General features: G+C 38.0%; 1 protein-coding gene across 1 annotated transcript; it reads left to right on the top strand.

Annotated features, from left to right (window-relative positions):
- Window positions 1–142: 142 nt before the first annotated feature.
- LOC135959061 (zinc finger matrin-type protein CG9776) lies at window positions 143–12,172 on the top strand. The gene is made up of 9 exons (XM_065510062.1): window positions 143–380; window positions 447–1,124; window positions 1,212–1,430; window positions 1,806–1,993; window positions 2,769–3,199; window positions 7,110–7,284; window positions 7,356–7,523; window positions 7,588–9,391; window positions 11,087–12,172. The coding sequence occupies exons 1-9, from the start codon at window positions 275–277 to the stop codon at window positions 11,722–11,724; spliced, it is 4,407 nt and encodes a 1,468-aa protein (XP_065366134.1). The 5' UTR covers window positions 143–274; the 3' UTR covers window positions 11,725–12,172.
- Window positions 12,173–14,309: the final 2,137 nt, after the last annotated feature.

Here is a 14,309-nt window from a genome sequence, read left to right as displayed (position 1 = left end):
CAACTTCACGTTTGTGCAAAAAAGCTGAAAAATTGTGAAGGTATTTATATGGCGTTGGCAAAATTGCTGTTTAATTGTTAAAAAAAATATATTTTATACTTAGTTAAACAGCTAAAACTAATCTTAAACTTTAATTTATTAGGTTTATTATAATATTTTTGTAAAAAATATTAAAATTTACAGAAATAAACTGGTTTAAAAGCAATATAAAAAAAGGAACTCGTTACTCATACCAACAGCTGCCGGCAAAGGGCAGACAACAGTAAAGACAATTATGGAGGAGGAATTAATCTTAAAGCAACCTAGTGATAGACGTTTGGGAGACAACAATAGTTTACCGCCGGGACCCCCGGGTGCAGAATATGATGCTGTGGAGTTTGGTAAGTATTAATTTAAGGTAAAAATCTCCCATTTAAAATGTTGAAATAATCGTTTAATCTTTGTAGATACAAAAAATGCTCCACCCAAACCGCCTGCATTGGAAAAAGAAAACTCTGCCTCGGAACGTTCCTCACGCAGACGTTCTCCTTCGGGCAGTCCGCCACCACGTAAACGTAAGTCACCCTCACGTGGCCGACGTTCTCCTTCACCACCCGCCCGGAATCGTGGCGGCAGACGTTCACCCTCGCCTAGGCGCAATCGTTATCGTGACTATTCGCCCGATCGTCGTCCCCGTTATGGGGGACGGCGCTCACCCGATCGCCGCCGTTCACCACCCAGACGAGGTGGTGGTCGTGATCGTTATCGAGGCCGTGTTCGTAGCTCTAGTCGTTCTATAAGTCGTAGTCCAACACCACCTAGACGTGGCGGCGGTGGTGGCAGTGGTCGTTGGTCTCCCAAAAAGAAACCAAATACACCGCCCCAACAGCAACCACCAAATATGCCGCGTCAATTATCGCAACCACCACCCACGGCTAATCAACCGCCGCCTCAGTACGGTGTTATGGCGCCGCCGCCACCTCAGTTGTATGGTGAGGCCTATGGACCACCGCCCGGTTACAATCAGTATGGTGTACCACCACCTCAAACGGGTTTTGTGCAGCCCAATGATGCCTATGCGGCCATGCAAGCCCAAGGTGCGGGTTTTAATACGGCATATCCGCCGCCGGGAGCCTGGGGCGTTGGTAAGTAGACGATTTGAAAATTTCACCAAAGTTTTATTTTTCTGCATATTACTAAATTCTGTTTATATATAAATTTTATCAATACAGATGCTTACAGTCAACAACAGTGGATGCCACCACCCACACAAATGCAACAAATGGCACCGCCACCCCAACAACAGCAACCGCCACCCATGGTTGTACAAGCAACTCCTCAACAACAGGTCCCCTCAAATGTGCCACCCCCCAAAGTAGCCTCACAAGCCACAGGCAGCATTTTATCTGACGAAGCACCCGGCACACTGGAGCATAATCCCCAACATGATGGTAAGATTTAAATAAACTTTTGGTTAAAACAAAAAAACTAAAGAAAAATAATTAATTTTTACAAGTTTTGGTCATATTTTAAAAATTGAAATTGAAGATAAAACAAAAAATTGGTTTAATATTTATCCAGCTATGAAACAGCCGTCCAAAAACAGATGAACGAAAGCGCGTTTAAAAGGTGTAGGGTAAAATTTGCCAGTAAAGCCTAAACAAACAAACAAAAAACTTCACTTAAAAGAAGTTTTTGAAACAAAGAAACTTTGTAAATGCAAACATTTTCTTATAAACTGTTTAGCTAGAATTTTACTAATTTAAATTCTTTTCAATTTCCTTAAACACAAAAAAAAAACAACAAACAACCAACAAACTCTTTAGCTGTGGCCCAAGAAGCTGAAAATCAACGCGATGAATTGAAAAAGCAACGCACCAGCTATTTGAAGAAGACCACTGTCTTGAAAAAGGAATTGAAAATGTTGAAAGAACAACGCAAAGATCTGCATACGGGCGGTGCTCCAGCTTCACCCACCACCAAAGGATTTATCGATGAAAATGAAAAGCTACAGGTATGTTAAACCCAAAAAGGCCTAAGCAAGCCTTTTCAAACATTCAATTTGAGTTTGTTTTATTTAAGCTTCTTAAACTTGTTACCACATGTTTTTTGAATTTATATTGAATTTTGTATTATTTTTCTCTTAAACTGAACTTGAAACTAAAAAAACAAAAAAAAAAACATCATAAAACAATTTACAATTTTATTTAAACTTATTGAATAGTGAATAAATAATTAAATTTTTCTTTAGCTTATTGAATCTACAAATGTTGTTGTAATGTATGCATACACCAATAGAAATATAATTAAAACAATGTGTAAATGGCCGGCCGCAAATGCCTAAAAATAATGACTAAAAATGGTTACGGGTACGCTACCTCCAATTAAAGATTTCTTCTCCACATACAACACAATACTAAGGCAACACCATAAATGTACTTGATTTATAAAATTATTATTTAAAAAAACGAAATTGTAAATTAGGTTTTTGCATTAATCTTAAGTATATTAAAAGAAACAAACTATGTATATGTATAAAATAAACAATAAGCTACTCAATCATCAACTGCCAAAGCTGACAGATGGAGCCAACATTCTCTCTCTATCTCGCTGTATTGAGCCAACCAGGAGATGCTGATGACTACCCACTTTTCCCAACTCATGTCTACTAAATGCGCAAACCAAACAAAAAAAATCCACAAGCATAAATAAATATTGTTTCTTTCCTTTCTGCCAGCTCTAAGAAATTAATCTATTTTTCTCTCTTATTTTCTTTTATGCACTTTTAGAATCAAATCCAAAAGAAATTGAGTACCATTGAAAATGTCATTGACATGCTGACCGGTATTATAGGCGAAGAAAATCTCGACAAGGATGATGAACAACTGGATGATGATGATATGCTGAAAGAAGCTGCCTTATCTTCCATACAAAAACAACATGGCAGTGATCGTGGTGGTAGCTCTACTCAAACAACTAATACTTCAGCAGCAGCTGTTCACAAGAAAAAATCACGTAGTTCTTCTTCGTCTTCGGACAGTTCATCGGGTAGTTCTTCGTCATCTTCTTCGGAGTCTTCGTCTTCATCTGAAACAGAACAGCCACCCAATAAAGAGGATGAGGATGATGATAGTTCACCGGAGCGTTTGAAGAAAAAGGTTATCGAGTCCATGAAGAATAAGGATAAAGATGTGGCACGCAGTAAACAAGATGTTAAGGGGTAAGATCAATATAGTTTAATGCTCGCTAACTTAATTATTTAAATATTATTTAGTTTATTTTACAAAACAATTAAAAGTGCTATATTCAGCTGTGCCGAGTTCTATTTCTCAACAACAGCTAGTTAGATCTTGGACATTGGCAGGTTAATAAATGCATGCCAAATGTCTAAATTACAATGAACTCGATATGAATGAAAAACAAAAAATCGGCGGCATTGAAACGCTGAAGTAAAATAAATAATGGCTATTGGCTTGAATAATGTGCCTACTCACCACCAGAGGCGTTGCAACCTGTACTAATAGCAACAAGTAAGAGAGCTATATTCGGCTGTGCCGAATCTTATATACCCTTCACAAAATTATACTTCAAAATAACAAAATTAAATATTTTTAGGTGAACAAATTTTTTTTTCAGTTTTTGGAAAAAAAAATTTCGAATTTTTTTTTTTAAATTTTTAAAATTTTTTTTTTAAATTTAAAATTTTTTTTTTTAAATTTTGAAAAAGTTTTTTTTGCATAAAAAATTTTTTTTTTTTTTGGTAAAAAAAATTCGGATTAAAAAATATTTTTTCCGATTTTGACCCATTGTAGGTCCAACTTACTATGGTCTGTCATTAGATATCCATATTGTCTATATAAATGACTTAGTAATCCAGATATAGGTACAAAATCGAGGTTGTCCTGGTTTTTTCCTCATATCTCAGCCATTTGTCGACCGATTTTGCTGATTTTAAATAGCAAACTTCTCGAAAGCATGTCTGACAGAATTATTGAGGATTGGATCCCGAAGATATCAGGATTTTGCTGATTTTAAATAGCAAACTTCTCGAAAGCATGTCTGACAGAATTATTGAGGATTTGGATCACGAAGATATCAGGGGTCTTCAGAAAATTGATTTCAACAGACAGACAGACGGAAATGGCTTAATCGACTATCTATAAGGATCCAGAATATATATACTTTATAGGGTCGGAAAAGAAAAATGTAGAAATTACAAACGGAATGACAAACTTACATATACATATATACCCATCTCACGAAGGTGAAGGGTATAAAAATAACAAGCAATTACAGAGTTTCCTTCTCCAATTTATTCCCTTTCCAAAGAAAGTAACACAATTATATATAGTGGTTGACAAAACAATGGAAACTTTTCCAAATATTCCATATGTAGCCCAAAATTTAAAATATTTTTTTAAAATAAATTTTTTTTTTAGTATTTTACTTGTATAGTTTTATTTATATAAATTAAGTGAAAAACAAACAACATTATTAATTATATTCTAAAAAAAGGGAACAAAATTAAAAATATTCACTATTTCGCTATTGACAAAACAATGGAAACTTTTAAATTTCTGCAAGAAAGAAGTGTAAAACGAAAATAATATTTAAAAGAACGATATCAAAAGCATCCTGTTTACAGTTATTTTATTTTTAAATTCTGGTAATTTTTCACATAATTGCTTTTTTTCAAAGTTAACGAAAATGGCTAAAGTTAAGATTTGTGTAGACTTAAAAAATAAAATAATTAACGATTTTAAAGCTGATTTAAAACAAAAAAGTATCTGTGACAAATATTCAATAAATAAATCAGCAGTTTCAAAAATTATAAAGAAATTTCGTGAGACCGGTTCTGTAAAAACTCAACATTTAGGTGGAAGACCTCGTAAGAATACTCCTAGACAAGATAATTTAATAGCTAGAGAGTTCAAGAAATTCCCAAAAATAACTCCTCGAGCCTAATAATAGAAATAGCCTAAAATTAGTAATAAGTACCCGAACAGTTAGTCGCAGGGCAAATGAGGCTGGTATTGGTTGCTATCGTCCTGTGAAAAAACCACTCATTTCTAAAAAGAACCGTTCTGCTCGTCTACAATTTGCCAGGGATCATTTAAACTGGTCGATACAGAAATGGAATACTGTCCTCTTTTCCGACCAATCCAAATACAATTTAAAAGGCAGTGATGGGAGAACATTTGTAAGACGACCAAAAGGAAATAGATTAGATCCAAAGTACACAAATAAGACTGTAAAGTTTGGTGGTGGCAATATTATGGTATCGTCGACATCGTCGTCAATATTGAGTCAAAAAATGGTATGTGTTTCTCCGAAATCGATAACAATTGGTAACTTTTGGCAGAATTTTATACTTTTATAAGTCGGTTTAAAGTACAAAACGCTGACAAAAGTTACAAATTGGTATCGATATCGGCGTAACATATACCATTTTTTCACTCAATATTAATGACGATGTCGACGACGCCAAGTAGAATAAGGGTGATTATAAAAGATACCATGACAGGTATAGGATACAGAACCATATTAAACGATGATATGTATCCATACGCTGAGGAAAATATGCCCCTAGTTTGGAGATTCCAACACGACAACGACCCGAAACACACCTCTAGGGTTGCAACCGAGTGGTAAGTGTTTTGAAGTGGGCTGCCCAATCGCCAGATCTCAATCCCATAGAAAATCTATGGGAAATTGTAGATCGTAAAATAAGGACCCAAAATTACACCAGGAAGGAAGATTTATCGGAGGCGGTTATAAGGGAATGTCAAAATATTTTGTATTGTATTCTTTGAATTATCACATAGTTTAACTGGTAGCCATCAATTTGAATAGCTCACTTGGGTCCATTCGCTTGGTCCCTTTGTGTTACCTGAAAAAGAAGAAATAAAGCGAGAGGTAATGAGAAAGCGAGAAGAGGTTAAATTGATATCTTGTTAAAGGATAGTCCAGTATAGAAGTAAAGGGTCTTTCATTAAGCATTTCCTATCTTTAAATTTAAATAAAACAAAGCTTCCGATATCTCCAATTTTCCTAGATTCTAGCTCATAAATCTGGCTGAATTTCATCAATGACATGGGTAATGTTTGGTTTTAAGGGCCGCTGTGGTTTGAGTCTTATTCGCATAGACTTGCCTTAAGAAAACTATACAAGAAAAGTATAACAGGGTTCAAATCGCACGATTTTGGTGGTCAGTTTACATCACCTCCAAATCGCTCTTTCAGAATGTTCAATGTAGCATGGCGAGGCGTGGCGCCGTCCTGTTGAAACCAGTTTGAAAGTTGTGGTAGCTTTAATCCGTCCCGATTTTACTTTCAATAATGCTAGCATGAAACGAATTCACATATTTTGGAACGAATTCACATATTTTGGAGTTCTGTTGTTGTTGTTGTAGCAGCATGAACAATTTACATTAATCAATCTGGATGTTCTGGTGGTTCTGCATGTTGTTCAAGTCCAAGAAATTGAGCTACATCAACAGGATGAGTCCATAAATCCATTGGACTGAGTGAAGTAGGGTTGGCTGAACAGTTAAATATGTGGAGGGTGTCATGAGGACCCTGACCACATGCTGGGCATAAGTTAAGGACGGCACGGTCTATGCGGGACCAAAAGGCATTAAGCCTGTTGCTCCATCCTGATCTAAGTTGTGCCAGAACGACTCTTGTTCCACGCGGCAGAATTTTCTCGTCGTCTGCTATCGGTGGTGGCGACCTCCAAGTACGACATTCATACGGTATCCTGCTTCCGCGGAATTGATGGCGTCTCTGTGAATGTCGTTCAAATGGATCCTGTACATACCTCTGTATGTTCTCCTCGTATTTCCGAAGGTCCTGTCTGACATGCCTCGGGGGAGACTCCAACTGTGTGATGTTGAAGTTTGGATGACTCCTCCGATGACATCCCAGAAGGAACTGTTGCGTTAACATGACGTGTTCCTTGACCGGTAAGACCTTGGTAATCGTGCGATTGGCAGGCAGAACATTAATTTATCAATTATAGGTTTTTGAAAAGCGTACGATTTAGAAATTACTCGATTTACAGAAAAGTGGCGGCTTATATCTCTTCAATTGATCAATGATCATGGAATATTTTTTTTTATTTTATTGCAGACCCAACAAAAAAGAACGTTTCAATTATGTTTTCTATGATCCCGAAATGCACTGGTGTCAGACTTGTAATGTTTTCCCAAAAACCGCAAAAGATTATCTCAATCATTTGCATTCGAAAACTCATATGGATCGTGAAAGTATTGAAACCCCCTGGCATACCGATATGGTGACAGATGTAAGTATTACTATAAACAAGATTTGACAGTACAACGGAAATTAATAATATTTGTATGCAAAATCTTTTAGCAATTCCCCACTTATGAGAATGCCCCAACCAAGCGCACACCCATTAGAGGTTTAACATTTTTTGTACCAGCCACTTCATGGTTCTGTAAATTGTGTAACATCTGGATGGGAGATTTGCACTGTGCTTCGACCCATTTGAAATCACAGCTACATGCCAATCGTTATAATGTAAGTTGAAACGAAAAGTTATAATTTCTAAAATAATATGATTTTTTCTATGAAATTTCAACAGTCCTTCTTAGAGGAGAATCCACACTATGAGGTAAATTGGTTGGCTGATCGACAAATTGTCTTAAACGAACAGAAATCCACACCTTTGCCCCAGCAAATCACCTCCGTGTCCACAACTGCGGCTGAACGCAAGAAAACCAAAAAGGACGATGAAAAACTCAATAAGAAACGCAAGAAGAAGAGCGATAAGAAGCCAAAAAAGAAGAAAAAGAAGTCCAACAAGAAACGCAAGAAGGGCAGTGACACCAGCACTTCTTCCAGCAGTGACTCCTCCTCGTCTACAGACAGTGATGAGCCTAAAAAGAAAAAAGCGGTGCCGGTGCCAGTCATTGATCTTGATAATCCCAATCCAGCAGTATCCATACGCCTATCAATGCGCAAACAGGAAAACATTAAAACCGATGATGAGCTGCCACCACCACCGCCCCAGATAAAACTAAAACAAGCAACACCCACACGACAACTGCAAGCGCAACAGCAACCACCGGCTAGTGGTAAATGGACAGTGGTACAAGAGGGATTACGCAACAAAGATGGTGGTGAAAAGCCCCAAGATGCCGATGATTCAATTATACAGCAGTGGAATACTGTGCAACCGGTTATAAGTGAAAGTGAAAAGAAATTATTGGAGCAATTAAAGGGTAAATTGAAAAGCAAATCGAAAGATGAACAACAGACAAGAAGTTCAACACAACAGAGAGTGGAAAGTGAAAGTCGTGACAGAGATCGCGAACGTGATAAGGCAGTGGAACGTGGCGGCGGTGAGGCAAGAACTGAGCGCTCAGATAGACGTGACAGAGATGCGGGCAACAGGAGCAAAGTAGATGATAGACGTCCTATGAGACGCTCTCGCAGCCGCAGTGCTACACGCAGTCGTAGCCGAGGTCGTGATTATCGCCGTAATGTAAGACGCTCTCGTTCACGTAGCCGTGGACGCATGTCACCCCGCAGCTGGCGGAATCGCAACAGACGTAATGATCGCTCGCGTTCTCGTTCAATGCGCCGACGCTCACGTTCTCCCTATGATCGCCGTCGACGCCCCTCCCGATCACGTTCTGCCAGTCGTGGTGGCACCAGCAGCCGTGTTGAGAAACCGGTAGTTAGACCAGCCGAATTTAGACCGCGAGTACCGGAAAAAGACAAAGAAAAAGAAAAGAAATCTAACGAAAACAAAGACAAAAAAGATAAATCGAAAACCAAAACCACAAGCTCTACTACGGCAGCCATAGCCAGCGCCACAGGTAAAAAACTACCTTTTATAGGCAAAATGCCGGTGTTTAAAAAACAAAACAGCGAAGCACCCCTAGCTATAAATGATAAGGCACCGCTTGAACTGCAAACCCAGCAGCAGCAGCCTCAACAAGCCGGTACCTTTATCTACACTATGGATGCCAGCAGCAGCTTTACACGACCACCAGCACCCACAGCCGCCCAAATACAAATGGCCATGATGGAGGATGCTTATGGTAATGCGCCACCCTTTCATCCCGACGCCGGCATGATGTTAGACTATGATGATCTAATGCCAGATCCCGTACAATTTGTTAATATAATGGGCCAGGCACCGCCGCCGCCACCACCCCAAGATGCCGAAGACGATAAAGATATGCTGCCGCCCGGCATTGATGTCGAAGAATCGGAAGAGTTTGTACCCAAACCCATAACCGAAGCACCGCCACCAGGCAAGGGACCTTTGCCTAAGGATTTGGAAGATGCTTTGAATATTATATTCCCGGGCGATAAGATACCCGGAGAGGATAGTGACACTGAGGAAGGAGGAGAGTTTAGAAAAAATAAAGCTAAAGGTAAGGAGTATTTGAATTTGCTGGTACAACAAATTTTAATTTTATGGGGGGACTTTAGATAGACTTAGGAATAAAGCTTATGAAGCTTCCAAAAGACCTACATTTGAAGCTTCCAAATGACTATATAAAGACCTACGATTAAAGGTTTCATAGACTTACGATTGAGGCTTCCAAAAGACTATATAAAGACCTATGATTGAAGGTTTCAAAGACCTACGATTGAGGCTTCCAAAAGACTATATAAAGACCTATGATTGAAGCTTCCAAAAGACTATATAAAGACCTATGATTGAAGGTTTCAAAGACCTATGATTGAGGCTTCCAAAAGACTATATAAAGACCTAAGATTAGAGGTTTCATAGACCTACGATTGAGGCTTCCAAAAGACTATATAAAGGCCTATGTTTGAAGGTTTCAAAGACCTACGATTGAAGCTTCCAAAAGACTATATAAAGACCTACGATTGAAGGTTTCAAAGACCTACGATTGAGGCTTCCAAAAGACTATATAAAGACCTATGATTGAAGGTTTCAAAGAGCTACGATTGAGGCTTCCAAAAGACTATATAAAGACCTATGATTGAAGGTTTCAAAGACCTACGATTGAGGCTTCCAAAAGACTATATAAAGACCTATGATTGAAGGTTTCAAAGACCTACGATTGAGGCTTCCAAAAGACTATATAAAGACCTACGATTGAAGCTTCCAAAAGACTATATAAAGACCTACGATTGAAGATTTCAAAGACCTACGATTGAGGCTTCCAAAAGACTATATAAAGACCTAAGATTAGAGGTTTCATAGACCTACGATTGAGGCTTCCAAAAGACTAATTAAAGACCTATGTTCGAAGGTTTCAAAGACCTACTATTGAAGCTTCCAAAAGACTATATAAAGACCTATGATTGAAGGTTTCAAAGACCTACGATTGAGGCTTCCAAAAGACTATATAAAGACCTACGATTGAAGCTTCCAAAAGACTATATAAAGACCTACGATTGAAGATTTCAAAGACCTACGATTGAGGCTTCCAAAAGACTATATAAAGACCTATGATTGAAGGTTTCAAAGACCTACGATTGAGGCTTCCAAAAGACTATATAAAGACCTAAGATTAGAGGTTTCATAGACCTACGATTGAGGCTTCCAAAAGACTATATAAAGGCCTATGTTTGAAGGTTTCAAAGACCTACGATTGAGGCTTCCAAAAGACTATATAAAGACCTATGATTGAAGGTTTCAAAGACCTACGATTGAGGCTTCCAAAAGACTATATAAAGACCTATGATTGAAGGTCTCAAAGACCTACTATTGAAGCTTCCAAAAGACTACATAAAGACCTTCGATTGAAGCTTCCAAAATACTATATAAAGACCTCTTGATTTAAGGTTTGAAAGACTTCCGATTGAAGCTTTTAAATACCTACGATTGAAGCTTCATAAGGCCAACAATTCAAGCTTCCAAAATACTATTTAAGGACCTTTGATGGAAGCTTCTAATGACCTAAGATTGGAGCTTCTAAACCTCAACGATTTAAGGTTCTAAAGACCTAGAATTGGAGCTTCCAAAATACTATATAAAGACATTTTATTGAAGCTCCTAAAGACCTACAATTAAAGCTTCTAAATACCTACGATTGAAGCTTTTAAAAGATTATTTAAAGACCTATAAAAATTCATTCTTTTACCATTTCCAGGTGAAACTCAAATAATCAATGACGAGGCTGTCATGCAGCCTGAAGAATTAGCCAAAGATGGCATACATTTGGTAACGTTTGAAGAGACGTCCCAATTGGGCTTAGACGAGGCATCACAAATGTCAATGAATGAGCCGTTAGTATTCAATAGGCCACCCTCTAATCCTCCAACCACGGCCATTATTAGCTCCACCGACATGGAGCTAGAAGATGATAATTCAGCAAATAATCTAGAATTAAATGATAAAATAGTGCCGCCTCCACCACCCAGCAATGAAATGGAGCCTAAAGAAACAGAAATTACCGTAACTAGTCCACAAACAACCGCCACAGCTAAAGAGCCCGAAATAGAAACATTAGATTCCAGCAACTTGCCCGATATACCCATACCGCCGCCTCAAATTAGCAATGGCACAGAAATTGAGGAAATTTCACAACCGCCACCACAACAACCCGAAGAAACCGAATCTAAACTTGGCACAGAACTTATGCTCCCTAATACAGACATTGATCTAGCCGATATTCCTCAGCCACCACCATCGCCCACAGAGAGCGAAAAGAATCGCCGGCAGGAAGAGTTAGATGACTTGGCTATGCTGGGCATTGATGCTGACGATATGGCTGCACAATGTATGTGAGTTTAAATGAGAATTTCTTTTCAAATTTAAATAATATTGTTAACAAAATATGTTTTCTTTTATAATTCTTAATCTTTATTACTATTATTACATATTTTTTTATTTTATTTTTTTTCGAAAAACAAAAGAGAATAATGAATTTAATTACTTACAAACAAACAAAAACATTATAATAATAATAACTTGCAAACATTCTAAGTATTTAAAACACTATTGCTTTCAAAACATCATTTAAGTTTTAAAACAATTGGATTATATTTTTAATCTTAAATAGTTCTACTAACACTTTTAATTGAAATACATATAACAAAACAACTTTATTTAAATGTAAAACATATTGAATTCGCCGCAATTCAAAGAAGGAATGATATTTCTTCGTAAAATTAAAAGAAAGAATAAAATAAATTATGGACTTTTTTTTCTTAGTGGAAATTACAAAAAAAAATAATGTTTTTTTTTATAAGAATGTGAGCCGCCAACAAGGAAACATACAACTTTTTTTGGTACGGGAAATTGGGTTTGTGTTGAAAAATGTTTAAACATTTAATGAAATTGAAAATGTTCCAAGAATGTTCCATATTGTTGAAACTACATCTGTCGAATCGGCAGTAATTTATTCAGTTTGTTTTGCCAAATGGCCTCCGAACTCTTCGCCAATTTTACTGTAGCCATAATCATCCTACCAAGAGGACTATTCGCAATATGGTGGATAAATTGAGTCCACTGGTTCAGTAAACCCGTACGACGCCGCTGTCCTACCTAGAGAACTATTCGCAATATGGTGGATAAATTTGAGGCCACTGGTTCAGTAAACCCGTTCGACGCCGCTGTCAGAAGAATGCGTGTCAGTCGATTTCGCGTCGCTATCCAGAAATCGTCCTATCTCCGACCACAACATGGCAAATTTTGAGTCGAAGCTGAAGGTAAACGGGACCTGAAGCATTTGTCTAATCTTTTTTTCAATAGGCAGTTGTAAATCTAGCGTAGATATCCATTGTTTTATAATACCAACGGATTATGTCGGATTCTTACCGACAAAAGCTCCTGCTTCGTCATCCTAAATCCCTACGGAACTGTCTATAAAGATATTGAGTCGCAGGACAGGATAGCCTTATTTAGGCTCTTATTGTCTCTCTCGTCTAAGTTCCTCTACCATCCAAGTTTCTCATGGATACATTTTGTCTATTTTCTCTCTTATGTAGCATGTTCTCAACAATATTTTGATTATTCAATTGGCTTCCGAACTTGCTCTTGGTCTTCTGCTTGGTTCGGCCAGCACGGACATACTGGGTAATCGTCAAGTCCAAATCGATATACTTAGCTTCTGAATCCTCCATGTCCAAATAGAAACTGCGTTTGGTAGTAATTTAATTCGCCGACTCATCTGTCTACTCTACTTTAGGTATTAATCTGAAAGTCCAACTTTCTTTGCGACTTTCTTCCCATCTATTCTGTCATAATCTTATCGATAGTTCTCTCTCGTGTTTAGGTTTATACATTCTGGGGAATCGTCAAGTCCAAATCGGTAAAGTAAGCTTTTGTATCCTCCATGTCCAAATAAAAACATGTCCAGATAGGTAGTAATTTAATTCGCCGACTCATCTGTCTACTCTATTTTGGCTATTAATCTGAAAGTTCTCCTTCCTTTGCGACATTCTTCCCATCTATTCTGCCATAATCTTATCGATAGTTCTCTCTCGTGTTTAGGTTTAGACATTCTGGGAAATCGTCTTGTCCAAATCGGTAGAGGTAGCTTCTGTATCCTCCATGTCCAGATAGGTAGTAATTTAATTTGCCGACTCATCTGTTCAGTCATACCTCTATTTTGGCTATAAATCTTAAAGTCCACCTTCCTTTGCGACTTTCTTCCCATCTATTCTGCCATAATCTTATAGATAGTTCTTTATCGTGTTTAGGTTAGGTTCCATGGGTTGCCACTCGTTAAGCAGCTCTCTTGGGTCCATTCAAAACTGATAGCATTGTGATACCCAAGGGGTAAACAGCAGGGTATTTATAATACTTCCGTTGTCTTCGAGATAAACCAACCAGATTTCCTGATGAAGGAGTAGATTCGTCTAAGATTCATCCTTGATAGATCATCCAAGCATGATAGGAATGGGATTCCGAAGATGCGTTCTGTCAGAGCTGGACAATGACAGAAAAGGTGAGACACAGTCTTCTCCTCTTCTTTATTATGACAGCTTCTACAGTAGTCGTTGTACCGAAGTCCTAGTCTTCTGGCATGTGTGCCAATTATACAGTGTCCTGTAATAAAGGAGACAATCAGCCTTATTTTCTCAAGACGGAATTCCATAAGTAGATTCGTCCTACTGGCATCATATACGAGCCAGGTCGACCTCGTTGTAGCACAGGAAGGTTCATTGGTCCACCTGCTGTACAGCCATCTTGCATTTAACAAAGGAAATACCAGAAAAGTGGTCGATTGCCATCTCATTTATCATCGCACCCCTTTTTGCCAATTCATCTGCTATACAATTACCCTGATTTCCATCGTGTCCAGGGACCCATATAAGCGTTATCCTAGAATGTCTCGATCTCTCATTTAGAGATACCCGGCATTCCTC

Source organism: Calliphora vicina, chromosome 4 (genome assembly GCF_958450345.1).
Source record: "Calliphora vicina chromosome 4, idCalVici1.1, whole genome shotgun sequence".
Lineage (NCBI taxonomy): Eukaryota > Metazoa > Arthropoda > Insecta > Diptera > Calliphoridae > Calliphora > Calliphora vicina.
The sequence above is the reverse complement of the archived record's forward strand: the minus strand, read 5'-3'. Positions and strand labels throughout refer to the sequence as shown.